This window comes from Rhinoderma darwinii, chromosome 2 (assembly GCF_050947455.1).
Source record: "Rhinoderma darwinii isolate aRhiDar2 chromosome 2, aRhiDar2.hap1, whole genome shotgun sequence".
Taxonomy (NCBI): domain Eukaryota; kingdom Metazoa; phylum Chordata; class Amphibia; order Anura; family Rhinodermatidae; genus Rhinoderma; species Rhinoderma darwinii.
Genome location: NC_134688.1, coordinates 223,955,492 through 223,972,561, shown reverse-complemented (window position 1 = coordinate 223,972,561; position 17,070 = coordinate 223,955,492). Strand labels below are relative to the sequence as shown.

General features: G+C 38.0%; 1 protein-coding gene across 2 annotated transcripts in view; it reads right to left on the bottom strand.

The window, feature by feature from the left end:
- AUTS2 (activator of transcription and developmental regulator AUTS2) overlaps positions 1 to 17,070 on the bottom strand; it is a 1,220,758-nt gene that overhangs the window by 890,236 nt on the left and 313,452 nt on the right. For both annotated transcript variants that reach the window (XM_075852897.1, XM_075852898.1), the window contains exon 2: positions 5,831 to 6,058. In XM_075852897.1, coding sequence (XP_075709012.1) covers positions 5,831 to 6,058 — 228 coding nt within the window. The remainder of the gene's footprint in view (positions 1 to 5,830; positions 6,059 to 17,070) is intronic.

Below are 17,070 nucleotides of genomic sequence, written 5' to 3'. Positions count from 1 at the left end.
GTAGTTATTAATCAAGTGACTGCTAACAAAACAGCAGGACATAATTTGAAGCATACTGTATATAGCTATAGTATTTAAACTAGGGCTGAGGAGGGAGGTCAATCTAGAGAATAAAGGGGTAGTCTGGTTAGAGAGGGGTCAGACTATATTGGTGGGGGGAGATATAGACTGTGGGGAAAGGACTAGACAACAGGAGAAGGAGATCCTTTTGTTACAAAACATTGAAAATAGAAATGCCCAAATAATGTCAAATAATCACATTTCTGATACCGAATGTGACAAATTGAAAGGCAAGTTAAAGTGTATGTTCACAAATGGCAGAAGTCCAGCAAGAAAAATGGGGGAGCTGGAGGCCTTGATATTGGAGGAACTTATTGATATAGTTGGTGTTGCTGAAACATGGCTGGACTCTTCACATGACTGGGCTGTAAATCTACAGGGTTTTACAAGGCTTCGCAAAGACAGGACAAATAGGAAAGGTGGTGGTGTATGTCTGTATGTGATATGAAGGTGAGTGTGAAAGAGACATTAGAGGGTGAAGATTGTGAGGAAGTTGAAACCTTGTGGGTGGAATTACAAAAAGAGGTAAAAACGGAAAAAAATGCTTTTGGTGTAATCTATAGACCCCCGAATATAACTGAGGAGATGGAAGGTCAGCTATATAAACAGATGGAGCGGGCTGCACAGGCGGGTACTGTAGTGATAATGGGAGATTTTAATTACCGAGATATTAATTGGCGTCATGGTTCGGCTTTAACTGCGAAGGGGAGAAATTTCCTCAACCTGTTGCAGGAAAATTTTATGGGCCAGTTTGTGGAAGAACCGACTAGTGGTGACGCTCTGTTGAATCTGGTCATTTCTAATAATGCAGAACTTGTTGGGAATATTAATGTTCATGAAAACCTCGGTAACAGTGATCACAATCTATTATATGACCGAGAAGGACGTGGTGACCGAAGCTCACACAGAGCTCTGCCTACAGCCCAACAACCAGTTAGCTCTGCCCACAGCCAGAAGACTGAGGAAGGAGATGTAAGTGATTAGTGGCGTAGCTATAATGCCCCCTCCCATACACAGTATAATGCCCCCCTTCCTGCCATACACAGTATAATGCCCCCGTCCCTCCCATACACAGTATAATGCTCCCTCTCCCTCCCATACACAGTATAATGTCCCATCTCCCTCCGTACACAGTATAATGCCGTCATATGTACAGACCTAATATAAAAATAATAACATACATACTGACCTATCCCCGTTCCCCCGCCGGGTGGAGAATCCTTCTCCTCCTCCGGTCTGTGCGTCGTGAGTGACTCAGTGCAGACAGGTGCGATGACGTCACTAAATCGTGCCTGCCTTCACCCAGCCGCTCACAGCACACCAAGCACAGTGCAGAGGAGGCAAAGGATCTTCCAGCCATCGTGGGAACAGGGATAGGTAAGTATGTATGTTATTATTTTCCTATTTGGTCTGTACATATGGGGGCATTATACTGTGTATGGGAGGGGCGGCATTATACTGTGTATGGGAGAGTGGGGTGGCATTATACTGTGTATGGGAGGGAGGGGGCATTATAATGTGTATGGGAGGGGGCATTATACTGTGGGGGCAGCTATGGGGAGCATTATTCTGTGTGGGGGCAGCTATGGGGAGCATTATGCTGTGTGGGGGCAGCTATGGGGGGCATTATACTGTGTGGGGGAAGCTATGGGGGCATTATTCTGTGGGGGCAGCTATGGGGGGCATTATACTGTCGGGGCATCTATGGGTGACATTATACTGTGTGGGGGAAGCTACTGGGGCATTATAATATGTGGGGCAGCTATGAGGGGCATTATACTGTGGGGGCACCTATGAGGGGCATTATACAGTGGGAGGAGCTGATATGGGGGGCATTATACTGTGTGGGGTCAGCTATAAGGGGCATTATAATGTGTGGGGGCAGCTGTGGGGGGAATTATACGGTGGGCTGGCAGCTATGGGGAGCATTAATATATATTAACAGACCATTGCATTCCTTTTGCTAGCAAACCCGTGTAACAGGTTTTCTATACTAGTATAGATATATGTTACCTATACTGTAAAAAACAAACACAGGCTGGGAGGGCAAAAACACTTAATTTTAAGAAGACCAATTTCCCCAGGATGAGGGCTGCAATTCAGGACATAGACTGGGAACTACTGATGTCAAATAATGGTACAAAGGATAAATGGGAGATCTTAAAATCCACTTTGTATAATTATAGTGCAAAATGTATTCCTATAGGTATAAACGACTAAAATTAAACTCTACATGGCTTACACCTTCTGTAAATTGGCAATATATGACAAAAAAGGGCATTTGAAAAATACAAATCTGAGGGTATAGCTGTAGCCTTTGTAAATTATAAAGAGCTTAATAAAATCTGTAATAAGATAATAAAATCAGCAAAAATACCAAAAAAAAGGCAGGTGGCCAAGGATAGTAAAACAAATCCCCAAAATATCTTCAAGTATATAAATGGAAAAAAGCCAAGGTCTGAACATGTAGGACCCCTAGATAGTGGTAATGGGGAGATGGTCACAGGGGATCAAGAGAAGGTCAATTTACTAAATAGATTCTCTAGCTCTGTATATACAACAGAAGAAAGAGCAGCTGGTGTAGCCGGTGCCAGTGCTGTTAATAAATAAATTTATACAACCTAAAAGCGAACCAAAAAGGGAGATAGCCCTTAAAGAAATAGTATACTAAATAATATACAAAAGTACAAAAAATCTTTATTAAATATACTCAACAATAACATGTAATGGAATAAAAAAGGGATACATCATACACGGAGATATATACAGCAAGGTCAGATGAAATAGACCACAGAGCCAACCATCCAAAGATGACCAGACCACGCTCAAGTAGTCCACAGGACAAAAAATATAAACCATAGGGTAATGAAACCCACATACAATATAGTGCTGCCTACTAAGTATAGCAATGTACAGAAATAGACTAGAAAGTCTACTGCTGCCTACAGAATATATAACAATCAGCAGAGTAAAGCTGAAGGCGTCCTAAGTAAACATGCAGGCTCAAAATGGCCAAAAAGAAGGGCTAAAAATAGCTGGACACAATGGAACAATCATGTAGAAACTGGAGGCCAGCACATACCCTGGGACATGATGAGGAGCAATGGAGATCAAAGACGGATGGATGAGTGAACGCCTCAAAGCGCGTTTCGCCCTGTAGACCGGCTTCGTCAGGTCTACAGACGAATAAGGGGGGAAATGATTAACTTATATAAATATATGAATGGCACATACAAAAAATATGGTGAAATCCTGTTCCATGTAAAACCCCCTCAAAAAACAAGGGGGCACTCCCTCCGTCTGGAGAAAAAAAGGTTCAATCTGCAGAGGCGACAAGCCTTCTTTACTGTGAGAACTGTGAATCTATGGAATAGTCTACCGCAGGAGCTGGTCACAGCAGGGACAGTAGATGGCTTTAAAAAAGGCTTAGATAATTTCCTAGAACGAAAAAATATCAGCTCCTATGTCAATGTGTAGAAATTGTTCCCTTCCCTTTCCCCATCCCTTGGTTGAACTTGATGGACATGTGTCTTTTTTAAACTGTACTAACTATGTAACTATGTAACTATACAACTATGTGCTCAACCCTAAACGTTTTAAGGCAAAACAGAAGAATGTTCTACAATAGTCAATTTAATCGCCTGATCTAAATTAAGGCATTTCAACTTCTAAAGACAAAACTGAGTTTAAAATGCACAAAGAACAAGCAGGAACTGAAGACACCTGCTGTAAAGACCTGGCAGAGCATCCCTAGGGAAGAAACATAGCACCTGGTAGCCTCTATAGTCTACAGACTTCAGGTAGTCATTGACTGCATAGAATTTTCAATCAAGTACCAAAAATGAAAAGTTCATTTATTATTATGATAGTTTGTCCAACTATATTTGAGCTCCTAAATTGGGAGGTTAAGTATGAAAAAGGTTGTAATCCCTACACTGTTCACCCAGATGTAATGTTAAAGCTGAAAGTCTGCACTGGACAATAACATAGTTATTGTTTCATTTCTACAGCTTAACTCACAATAAATTGGTCAATGTTCAAATATTTGTTGACTTAACTGTTTATATTTTTAGGGTTACACATTTTACAATCCGTTCTTCTGTGTTACAACAGGTCAAAAGTTCTAAGATGCATGTGTTAGCCGAGAGCTGCTACATCATGGCACCAACATTGAAGTAAAAAGATATATTTAACACAAGGCTATTGTTAGGGCATATTTTTTTTAAATAAAAAATATCAAACTGCTTGCTAAATTCAATGGGAGCTGTATAAATCCATATGCAGATTCCTACCTCTCCAGCCACCAGAATATTTTTATCCACCAAGGGATTCATGGCCTTATGAATAAAATGGGGCTCTGGTCCCTAGAATATAATAAGAACATAATTTGAAAATAGAATGTATATAGACATTATATCATGAGTCCTCCTCGATTTGCTCCTTCCTCTGCTCCCCATCTTTGTTTATTTTAAGTGCCCCCTCTAACCCCTACCTTATGAACCCCATTATCCACATTCATGAACCATCACCCGACACTCCGATGACCCGGGTATATTGTGACTTCTGACAACTGTGAATGCACTTTTAGAGAAAGATGCACTTGTTCAATTCAACGAATATAAAATGCTATCATTTCATGTTAATGGACACTTTGCAAAACGATATTCAAAACATAACATATGATTGTTTTGTCCAGATACCTACATCTTTGAGAAACTACCCTTGTCTTTTCTATTTTCATAAACTCCCAGAAAGTGGTAGTTGTGTGGGCGAAAATGCCTTGGTCTTTTAATGGTGAGAGGAAAATGACCATACCTGACTGGAAGGCAACTGTATCTTATACATTAACCATGCCTTGCTACAGAGGTGTGCAGAAGAGCATCTCTTTCTTTTTAACAGATATCTTTTAATGGTTATGTCCAGCAGGATAATGCACAATAACAAAAAGCATACATTATCATTATTTTTTTGCGATCTGATAACACGTAAACTCTAAAGTTTGTTGAATATATGCCACGAAGAAATGTCAGAGGAATCAGGCATTTTTCAGGACTAAGTAAGGTCCTAGCCAGTACTGAAATAAGTTCCTTATAAAGTGGCCTCTAGGTGTATAATGTATAATTTGTTCTTAGCATAGTGCCTAAATTCTGAAGCAAAAAATACTAAGAAAGTTAAAGAACTCAAAAGGACATAATTCTAGTGTTTATCCGGTCCTGGTTCAGGTTAAACAAGGGACATGGCACAGAAACACTATATGATTAGCCTACAGGAAGAAATCAGCGCAGTTAAATTCAACATATGATAAAATGTGTAATGCAATGCTAACAGTGATAAAATGATGGCCGATGTAGAATATTTCACACTTCAGTAGCCCTTAGGCACCTTAAGCCAACATAATGATTTAGGAAATGAGCCCCCGACGAGCAGAGCCTTACATAAGTGTCTTAAAGTTAATAGTGTCATTCATGCAGGGAACAAGTGACCTCACCAGCCAGTCAGTAATACTTTCTAAATTGATAGACTTAATAGAACTGGATTTCAGCGGGCAACTGCATAACGATACAGCATGTTATATAGACAGCTGTGTCCCGGTAAGAGGCTAATAAAGCTGCATTCAGCTATTCATGAAAGGCCCTTTGTTGCCTCAGGTGAATAAACCGGGTCAAAGGGTGGTGTAAGCGACATGTAGTTCAGATATAAACAGCTCTAATGAGACATCCTTCCTGCGAAATTTAAGCCATGGAGTATTTAAAGGCAAAGTATACCCTACCTGCTTCTGTTTCTTCTGCAAACTTTTCCTTCCGAACTGTTGTTGGCAGAGGTTGCGATCATTTTCCCTATCTGAGCCGTAGTGATCGTTGTATTTATTGTTCTTTTGTGGCTTATTGTTCTTTTGTGATTTAAAAGACAGTCCATTAGTCAAAATGTGACGCTTCTTTTTACTGAGAGGGGTCTGCTGCTCGGCTTCACGCTCATCTGACATCAAGGTTCCATCCTTCTGCAGATAGAAAAAAGGTAATAGCAAGATGAGAATCCTATAAAACATGTGTATAACAACTGGAACAGTTATGAAAAACACGGATCACTGTTTTACTTTTAAAGAAGTCCAACACATCTTTTTAGGGAATAGTTGTGGCTGTGAAATTTACAACCTCCAACCCCTCAACATTACTATGGGTGGAACTTTTAATATTGACCTTCATGTGTCCATTTTATAACATGTTTCCATGTTATATAATAACACGTTTAGTGAATATTAAAAATGTAATGATACAATTTTATTAAATCTTTTTTTCCCCACAACTTTATTATGTAGTATAAAGCCTTTATTACATGTTCATATAATGATACTAAGTCATCGTCACAAAATAATGATTGTAGTTAGAAAATGATTGCCGACACATTGCACCACCAATGGCTTTGTCTTGCACTAGCTTTCATATATCTTCAATAATATTCTTATAAGGTATAACTAATGTTACAGATTTGTATTAGAGCAATAGGTCTGTCTCCCTTCTTAAAATGTGAGGAAAAAATGACGTAAGCTGATAAATGTTTAATAGCCAGGAATTGCTAAAACGTTTTTTCCACACATTTTTTACAAACTTTTTTTTTTCTAGGGCCCTTTAGTGTCAAAATCTCTTTATGCTGATATTCCAGATAGTATTGTATACTAAACAATAACATACTGATATACCACATAGACCTTGCCCTGAAAATTCAAACAGCTAAAATTCTTGGAGCATAAATGGCTCAATGCATTAGACACTCTAGTTCCGGGCAGAAAGCAGATTTGGGAACTAAACCAAGAGGCTTGAGAAACAGGAACTGAAAGGGGTTGTCAGATCCGATCAGTGGGGCAGGCGGTAACAAGTAATTTGGAGAGTGATTTGACAAGAAAATAGTTTTCAAACTGGTCCACACATAGGAAAAAAAAAGGTTCTTTTATTTTCATTATATGAATATTTAACAATTTGTTCCTTTTTATTCATCTACAGCAACCCCAAGACTAATGAATGGTCATTATAATTGCAAATATGAAAGAAAGGCACAGTGCATGCTTGGACAATAAAAAATCTAATTACAATTTGTAATAGCTAGTACAGAACATAATCATAAAAAAAAAATAATCATATTTAGTCCCAGGCTAGATGACATACGGTCTTTCTTAGTAGCCAAAGTCATGCAACATTGACACCATCACAAGCAAGGGGAGTCAACGTAAATCTTGTGCAAAATTGCCATCAATGTCCATGATAATGCAACTGAAGAATAAAAAAGTCCATACCGTGCAAGTTATACGACTCCTTTATTCTGAGAATCACGCAAGTTTATGTCATGAAGGGATTTATAGTATAAAGAAATGGAGCCTAGGAACCAAGACAGTGGGAAACTTTTATATATACGCGTTACCAATCCCAAGGGTGGAAGAGTTGTAAAGCGTGCAGAAGCCCCAAGGTTACAGAATAAAGATAGTGGTCCCAGATATGTTAAACCCAGCCCCCACACAACTAAAAAACACTCTAGAAGAACAGAATGTAGATGGGGGTACAATAGAAAGTTGAAGCCATGACAATTTCAACCTATTTCAATTATAGTGAATGATCACATTTATTTTTTAATGTTAGTTTAATTACAAATCGACACATATTTACAACTAGAAAAAAAGACGGGCACCACAATTGACCCATTTGCCAATGCTGTCCTGTTAACAGTTACCCAAACAACATTCATTGTATATCAAATTGAAAGCCAAGCATAAATGTACACTATTATACATGCTTGTGTTCTACTAAATGCAGTGTGTTCGCCATTGTTCTAGCATGGCAAGAAACATATTCACTCATCCACTATTTTCAGATTTTATTGAAACGCTTGGAATATCACCAATGGGCATGGCAATTCATTTCATTAAACAAACCCAGTTCTCAAATTCAGCAATGTCTTACATCAAAGCTTTGCTTAGTTACCTCCAGACTCGTATATGAATAGGCTTACCTTTTGTGCGTGCTATCTTTACATGTAGTAAATAGGTAATTGTTGGCTCAAATATGATCTATTGTGTGGCGATGTGCATGTAATCTGTTTTCACTTTAAAGCTTTAAATAAGCTCATGTGCACAAGGATACTTAATGTTTTGTTCTCTTGGAGTGAAGCATTGAGCTGTCTAGAGGGCTACGGTTAATGGATACATTTATTTAACAGCATGTACTCATTCCAAAAGTAAAATCAATAAGGACATGATAAGGGAACAATAAGAGGATTGCAGACAAGATTTATCACAAAATTACACAGAATTAAATCTACTCCAATACCATCTGAATCACTGTCAATATTGCTTCAGTTTCCTTTTTACATCTGTAGTCTACAAGAAAATAGGACGCCACACAACAGATAAACATCACAAGGCAATAAAATTGTCAGTTGGAGAACAAACATATTTTCTCTTACGCCTTATATTTATATTGTGCAGTTTAAACCCCTGAAAAATAAACCTTTAGTATTGGTGCAAACGTATCTTCTAGCAGGGGACCATGTGCATTTTTTTAAGATATCCCACGAAAACCCATTATATATTAAAATGCTGAAAGCTGTTCCAGAAGTTTAAGGTGCTGTTCCTCTGTGGAATCTTATGGCCAAACTTAAAGTCGTTTTTAGGTTCTAAATTCTGTGCTGATTCATTTATTAACTGCTGAAGGACCAAGAATTTTTTTTTCCGTTTTTGCCTTCTCGCAACTTTTTTATTCGTAACGCTACGTAGATAAATAAAGCCTTGTTTTTTTGTGCAACACAATTCTCCCATTGGCTTTTTTTTTTATTTTTACAGCCCTCACCAATAAAATTATTTAAGGATAGAACTTTATTGTACGAGTCAAGACGAGTGTGGGGTTATGTAATAAGTATATGTTTTATATGCTTTTGTGACTTCGATAAAATAAGATTGACACTATTACTAGAGCGCACTGGGGGCCTTTTTCTAGGCCCAGAGCTGACTGGGAAATGGTGGACTGACTAGTAATAGTGTTAATCTTATTTCATCAAAGTCACAAAAAGCCAGGGTTTACAGGGATGGACTAGGGGAGCCCCATCCGTTTGTCTGCACTGTGAACAGCACTACATCCCTTCAATGATGCAAGTGTACGTCATTTTGCGTTGAAGAGTTAATAAAGGTTAAGTGGTCGGTTCTACTTTTTTCTGATACAGAGCTCTAAATCCCTGCAGAGGCATGATATGGTAACATTCTTATAAAAGCACCAATAATGCATAGCATTTTTCTATTTAGTATAACCGGTATGCAGTAGGTTCCCCTAGTGGTGACTACAGGAAGCCAGAATTTTATCATTTTATCTACGTATTGGTATAAAGAGCTCTGTATCTGAAAACCAGAGATCCAAACACTATTTTAAGAAATTAAACGTGTTCAAGGGTGGACATTCACTAAAAGGCAGCCAACAATGGGCACATATCTCATTGACACCTAAAGTTAGGAATATATTTCTGGACATTTTCTGCCTGTTTTTCCCACCATAAACACCTCACTGAGATTTTCTGACAAGTAGTAACATCACTTTATACATTACCTTTATTTTGGAAATAGCAAAAGTAGGGCTAAAATTACTTTGGCAATCACAAAATTCTGTTTTATTTGCTTTCAAAACTGTCATGGTGAAAACTATCAGACCAGCCCCAAAAGCAGCAAACTTTTATGAACTGTGTGTTCTAACACCTTTCTATCATAGCCATCATTACTTTTTTTTTTTCTTTTTTAGCAATTTCTGCTACATCTGTTCTCTGGAATTACACCAGAAGGGCAAGACTTTGCTCCCCACGCTCATCAATGACCCTTGGATACCTATCACCCAGTTGCCGGTTCACTGGTGGTCGTTTTTTTGACAACTTTTGGTAGGTACTAAATACTGCCTATCAAGAACACCCCACAAGACCTGCTGTTTTAAAGATGCTCTTACCCAATAGTCTAGCCATCACAATTTGGACCTTATTAGTCGTTTAGATCTTTCTACTTTCCCATTTTTCCTGCTACCAAAACATTAACTTCAAGAACTGACTATTCACTTGATGCCTAAAATATCCCACTCCTTAACAGATGCCATTGTAATGAGATAATCAACGTTTTTCACTTCAATGCTTTTAATGTTATGACTGATCAGTGTATATAACTATTCACTGTAGCCGTCACACTCCCAGACAGTGTATAACACGTCTCTTCGTAAATTGCACCTAAGGTTTCTCAGAGTTATATTTGTTCTCTAAACTAATAGAATGCGCTAATATTCCCTTCACAAATCATTATCGAATAGGCTGAAGTAAGCGGAAAGAAACTTAAGTATGCCATATATACACAATTTTATAAATAGTTGACTCTAACAATCCATTTTATTCTGTTTTTATGCTTTTTGCACCTGAGGGTATAAGACATATTTTATCCGTCACACAGATCATCTCAACATGCTGTTTACTTGCTCTAGGGGAAAAATAGGCTTATCAAATCTGTGCTACAAGACTATCAAAAGACAAGTGCGGAAAGGGCTGTACTTGAAATTCCTTTGGTTTTATCTATTTACATTATATTAAGCCTAAACGTGGCATCTGCATTGCATAAATGGAATCCACAATTCCCTGTAAATTGATGCCCTCTATGTTTTGCGGTCTTTGATTTAAATCCAATATGGCATCTGTTTTATCAAGAGAACTTGCAATGGGTTTGTAATGCTCAGTTGCACTGGCCAAGGATAAGAGGTTTACAATGCCCTGTTGAATAGCACTTAAAATCCTTTGTATTCTTGATAGGATAGTACGAAGCATAATGTCATGACTTGTGACATGTGTACAGATGCACAAATCTATCAAATGCGTATGGCATAAAAATGTGAATGGTAGATGGAGACAGTATGGTCTTAAAAACGATGCTGGTGTATAAAGACTGTATACTGCTCTGGGCATCCACCATGGTGACTGTTTACATTTTTATTTTAGTTTATTTTTTATATGTGTTTGTTTCGTGAACTGTTCAAAAAGGGTTTTCAAAGGGACTTTCCGATTTCAGTTTAATTTGTATATAGGGCCATGATTTAGGGAACACAAAGGGGTTGTCTTAGTGCCAATATTCTTCATCTGTGTTGCTATGAAAGTACTTGTTGCTATTTTACTTAGTGCCACTATAGGTTCGGTGGACGGTAACTAATCAGAGGCCAGGTTTTAGTTTTCAAGTGCAGTAAGAAAATTAAAGAAAATATCCGATTGGTTTCTATGACATTTAGCGATGTGGCAGAATATTGGAGAATTATTATAAATTATTTCAGCACATTGTACCCGCTGCTGATTGGCAGCTTACTACCTATGCACAGTAATGGGGAGAAAGCTGTCAATCAGCAGCGGGAGGGCAGTGGGAAGCCCGCAGCTTATGAATATGACTGACTCCTCGTTCACATCACTCGTATGACGCTGCAACTGATAAACTGTAAGTTTCACAAAAAAATCAGACATAACTGATACACCACTGAAATCAGAGCGGGTAGCATAAATGTGCTGAAAGATTCCCTTTAAGGTGAGTACATAGGGACAGAAGCTCTTCTCCCAGGAAACTTGTAACCTCAACCTATGTTAACTTGAGACAGGAAAACGATTGGCTTTCTAAAACATACTAATTGGGTATTAATATTGATTTTCTGCTTGTTCTCTTTAGTTATTACAGTGCCCAAAAAAATGGTTAAATGTCAAATTAATTTTAGCTACATCTGTATGTAAACTTTTGAAGGAGTTTGACATTTTTATATCAGATCTACAGTATTCATATATTTCACAGAGATCGTTTTTACAATGTAAAGTTAAATATGTCATGATTGTAGTAATCTAGTAAAAGGTCTCTTATATGGTGATATTTATCAAAATTAGTGAGATTGAAAAGTGGAGGTGTTTCCCATAGCAACCAATCAGATTCTAGCTCTTGTTGTTCTAAGGTATTTTGAGAAATAAAAGCTACAACCTGATTGGTCGTTATGGGCATCTTATAAGCTTTTGCTTGGCACTAGCTCTGACAAATCTCCTGTAGTCTATTACACTAGAATATGTTGAAAGATTTATTGGAAATATTTTCGTTTTCTATATAGTAAATCAGAATAAATTGGTGCTATATTGTGTATAATATGTCCAAAATAAAACAATAACAAAAATAAATGTTATGATTTTGTATTTATTTCATGCTCCATTTATATAGTTTACAGTACATCATATTTCCAAATTCCAAGCTCTCTCACTACATATTTTTTATTAAAGTCCTATTTCGGCAACCCCTTTTGAAATGCTATTATCGCTTTGAGGGAGTTGCACTCAACCACACATTTCACATAAATACTATTTTGTTCATTTGTATCCATCCAATATCTCACACCTATATATGCTTTGTTGCAAATACTTATATGAAATTCACACTTCCATAATAGCTTGGAGAGTAAAAACAAGGAATCAAAAGCATATTAAATGGAATGTCTCACTAAGACAACCCTTTTCCATATACCCAATTAAGCAATATTGACATAATAGAGGGGGGTCCCCTGCTCAAGACTCCCTATATGAGTAGGGGTCCCCCTCTATGATGTCAAATGCCTTAATAGGTTATATTGAAAGGGGTTTTCTTAGTGAGACTACCCATTTAATATGCTTTTTTTTTTTTCCTTGCTTTCACTCTCCAAGCTATTATGGAAGTGTGAATTTCATATAAGCATTTTCAACCAAGCATATATAGGTGTGAGATACAAATAAACAAAATAGTATTTATTTGGCATAACTTTTCTAATTTGAGGTACTGTATATAACACAAACCAGATAGTCTGATTGTCAATGAAGCTGCATGTAACCTAGTGATGAATGCCTTTTATTAGTGAATCAAAAATTAAGTATCTGTCACTCTGAGTCATTTCATTTAAAGTGAAAAGCCACTAGAACATCATTATTGAAGCTGTTAGATGGCACTGACATAATTTGATATCTCAACCTAATTGAAATGCACAATGCAGTATATCTGCAATATATAGTAACTGACTGATTATCTCACATGTTCATTAGTAGAAGGTTTCTTCATAAGAAGTGCTAATCACACTTACTAATGTCTTATACTTGCTGCTTTTCTATTATTTCTGCCATACAGTAACCAAACTACAGTAGGAAGCTACATTTTCTACTTTTTGAAATAATAGGAAATTGGCTATTTAGGGTACTGTTTTTTGTTGCTTGTTTTTTTATTTATTTATTTATTTAAGGTAGGAGGACAATTGTTGTTTTTTTCATAGTGAGCCCAGTGTCTCAACATAATGTTTATTGCACTCCAATATGCAGATCATGCATATACTCTTGCCTGTTCTGAAGAGGATCTCTAAACCATTCTGAACACTTTTGCCATGGCTTAACAGAGCGTAATACTAATCCTCAGCACTGCAAGCTGAGATCCTATGTCAAGATAGTTCTGAGCAGGTAATTAAACCCCTTTTGCAATATCTTATCCCTAAAGACAATTTCAGCAAATCATCCCTTTCAAGAGAATGGAAGTTTTTAAGGTCCCAAGAAATAAAGTAAAGAATCAGACAGATATACAAGGCTATGTTCCCACTCATGCTACAGATACCACCATATAATAATGCAGAGTTCATAGTATTTTAGGTGTTTCACTTCAAGTATTTGTACTTCAAGGAGTTGAAATGCAGAAAACTGGAATAAATAATAGCCATAATTGGGTTGCTGCAGACCATCCTGGAGTGTGGAGTCTAAGGAATCCCCTGGTCTTCACTCTGGAGGTATGGACTTTTCTACAAGGGTATTAACAGATCGCAGTCCCCAGGATAGTCCCCAAATGACGGCTGGGCTGCAGGTGAATAAGTACAACAAGAGAGAGAGAGAGAGAAAGAGAGAGATCAGCCATGGTGAGATGTATGCAGAGTTAGATACACAGGAGTGGAAGATCAATTTTGGTCAGTCGTATACAGAGTTCGTTCACAGGAGAGCAATAGTGGTTAAACACACGGAAGCTGGATTACTGGCAAGCCAGAATAATGTGTCACGGGAAGTACAAGTCTGTGGGTAAATATAGGGCAGCAAATACTGTGATTGGCTACATAGCAGGTACGATCACTTACTAATCACCAAGATCAGATAACACATGGGTAGGACAAAGCTAGAAAGAGCAAGACTCCCTACAGCAGAGCGGTCAAGGATGCAAAGCAAGACTGGAGAGTCCAGGGCTCAGATCCTGACACAAGAATTATACCCTTTTAGTTTATGTGTGGGGAAACCTGTCAGTAAGGCCCCATGCACACGAACGTGTTTTTGCGTCCGCAATTCCCCCGAAAATCCACGGGAGAATTGCGGACCCATTCATTTCTATGGGCCCATACACACTATCCATGTTTTCACGGGTCCCCGCATGTCCGCAAATCCGTGCCGCACAAACTCAGGACATGTCTTATTACGGCCCGCAAATTCGATGCGGACATGCCCATAGAAGTCAATGGGCCCGTGGAAAATGCGGGTACACCTCCGTGTCTCAACCGCAGTTTGCGGATTTGCGGAAGTGTTGCTAGGCGACGACCGGGAATGAGTTCTGTCGTCATCCTGTTTTACCTAGGCTTTTTTTTTTTTATCCGCATTTTGCGGATTACATACGGATGAACTGCGGATTACATACGGATGAACTGCGGAGGACATTTCACGGAACACGGTCCTGCAATTTTCGGACCAGAAAAACACTACGGTCGTGTGCATGAGGCCTAAGGGTTTTATTTCCCTGCAGCACCATCACAGGAAAATTGAAGCATTACACAGTTCTCATTAAAATCAATGGGTTGTTTGTGTAATGCAGGACAGGTTCTCCAGAGCAAAAGACACTTTTTGTAACAGCTCTCCTCTCTGGCCAAGAGATGAGTATTCTGGACTGGGGACTCCCCTCTATAAACTCAAAATTCCCTAACAGGGTATTTGAAAACGGGCTTTCTTTACTAGACAACCACTTTAATTTGTACTACTTGACTGTGTTTTTTTTTACTTTTAGTGGAAAAGCCCCCCCCCCCCTAGTGAGCAAAATAGCAAGACGGAACTATCTTACATATCTTGCTTTACAATATGCATTTGTACACATTGATTTAAACATGATAAAACCCACAATGAGTATGATAGATTTGCATTTATTTTTTTAAATTAGGATGAACATATAAATATAATCACTTAGATTTTGAAAGCTATTTTACATTTTACTATAGGCATTTTAAATCAGAGTGACTTAACTAGAAACCATCAAGCCAGTAGAATTATGTTCCAAATATCTTATAGCGGAAAGGTAAATTCAGACCTCTAAAGAGTGAATTTAAAGTCCTTATTTTGCATGAACACATGGCAGTGGCTGATATGGTCTGGTCAACAACTATGGTTGGGTTTTACAAAGGCAGCTGCTCGCTTATCTTATGCTGCAGAAAATGGCTCACACTTTGTTATATGGGATTGTAATATTTCCATTTTGTGTACAATTTGAATCCTGCATTTAAAATAGAATCAGATTAAAATAAAAGAAACAGGAATATGAAATAAATAGCTTTGACGTGAGAATTACAGGATTTAGACCTCTACTAAAATGTAATTTCAGTTAATAAAAATATAACTATCGAATGTTTAACATTTAATTAAATATGATCGATTTTATATATAATTTAAGAATCAGTTTTTGAAAGACGAGATGTTACTACAGTATTGCTGGACTGTGATTAATGTCAAACTCAAAGGCTTACACGTTTCTAAGACCTCATGCACATGACTGTGTATTTGCGGCCGCATACTATCCGCAATTGCGGATAGTATGTAACACATTCTATCCTGTGGGCCAATGCACACGACCGCAGTTTCCATGATCCGACATGTCATTTTACGGACCGCAATAGTGGTCCAGGCTCATTGAAGTCAATGCACATCTTTTGTGTGCACGGTACATGATTGCGGACAGCCGGTGGATAATCACGGACCGTGCACATGGCTACGGTCGTGTACGTGAGGCCTTAGTTTGTTGGATTCTTCAAAAAATCTTAGTTACCTCTTTCCTTAAAAGGTGGAATTTCTCATTAAACGGGTTGTTACATGAAAACAATGTTTCGGTAGGCCCTATTATGAAATATGGACATCCTAGAGGAAGGCTGTGCTCTGGTCCTTTATTAGACAAAGCTAAGAGCTACTCCACTGTTGTGGACGAGACTTTCCATGTATTTCATGGTCAGCATTTGACATGTAATACTAGATTTCTAGCCACTGATTGCAGTCCTGAACCCCCCGTTCCTCCTCAATGCTTGACTGCAGTGAGGAGGACACTGAATGGAGCGGCAGCCGAGAATGCGCACTGCTGTTCCATTCAAAGACTATGGAAAAGATGGAAACAGCTGAGTACAGCGCTCAGCGGATAATTGTTAATTCTGGGACAGCCCCTTTAAAGGTGAACCATTTTGACTATATTATGGAGAATATAAGAATTAAAAAAATATATATATATGTTTATTTTGTCAAATGTGTTTGGTAAAATTCACTGAGAATGAACCACTAGTAAAAAATAAACATAAAAATTAACCTAAAATTAAATGAAAACACATTTCCTAGATCACCCTTTTTCACAATATCATAACGCATTTGTGGAGTCTCATCTGGGACATATCTAATCATACTGCTGGAACTATATAGCACTTGGCATACCTGTGTACTTTTGACAAAACTTACTACCAGGATGATATCCATTAAGCACAGCGGTTGGGAGTCGTGAGTAACCAATGTCCAAAAGATTTGTGTGTATAGCTGTACTCTTTCCCTCTTTTGTTAAACTGTGTGCCACGATCATGTGTCCACATACTATTTGGGGCCCATGATTAAAATCTAACCTGTCCAGCATATTTGATCACTATACTGTGATACTTTATCTTTATAAAGTACGATAAAGTTTGTGCTGTTTTTGTTTTTTGTCCATTCTCACAA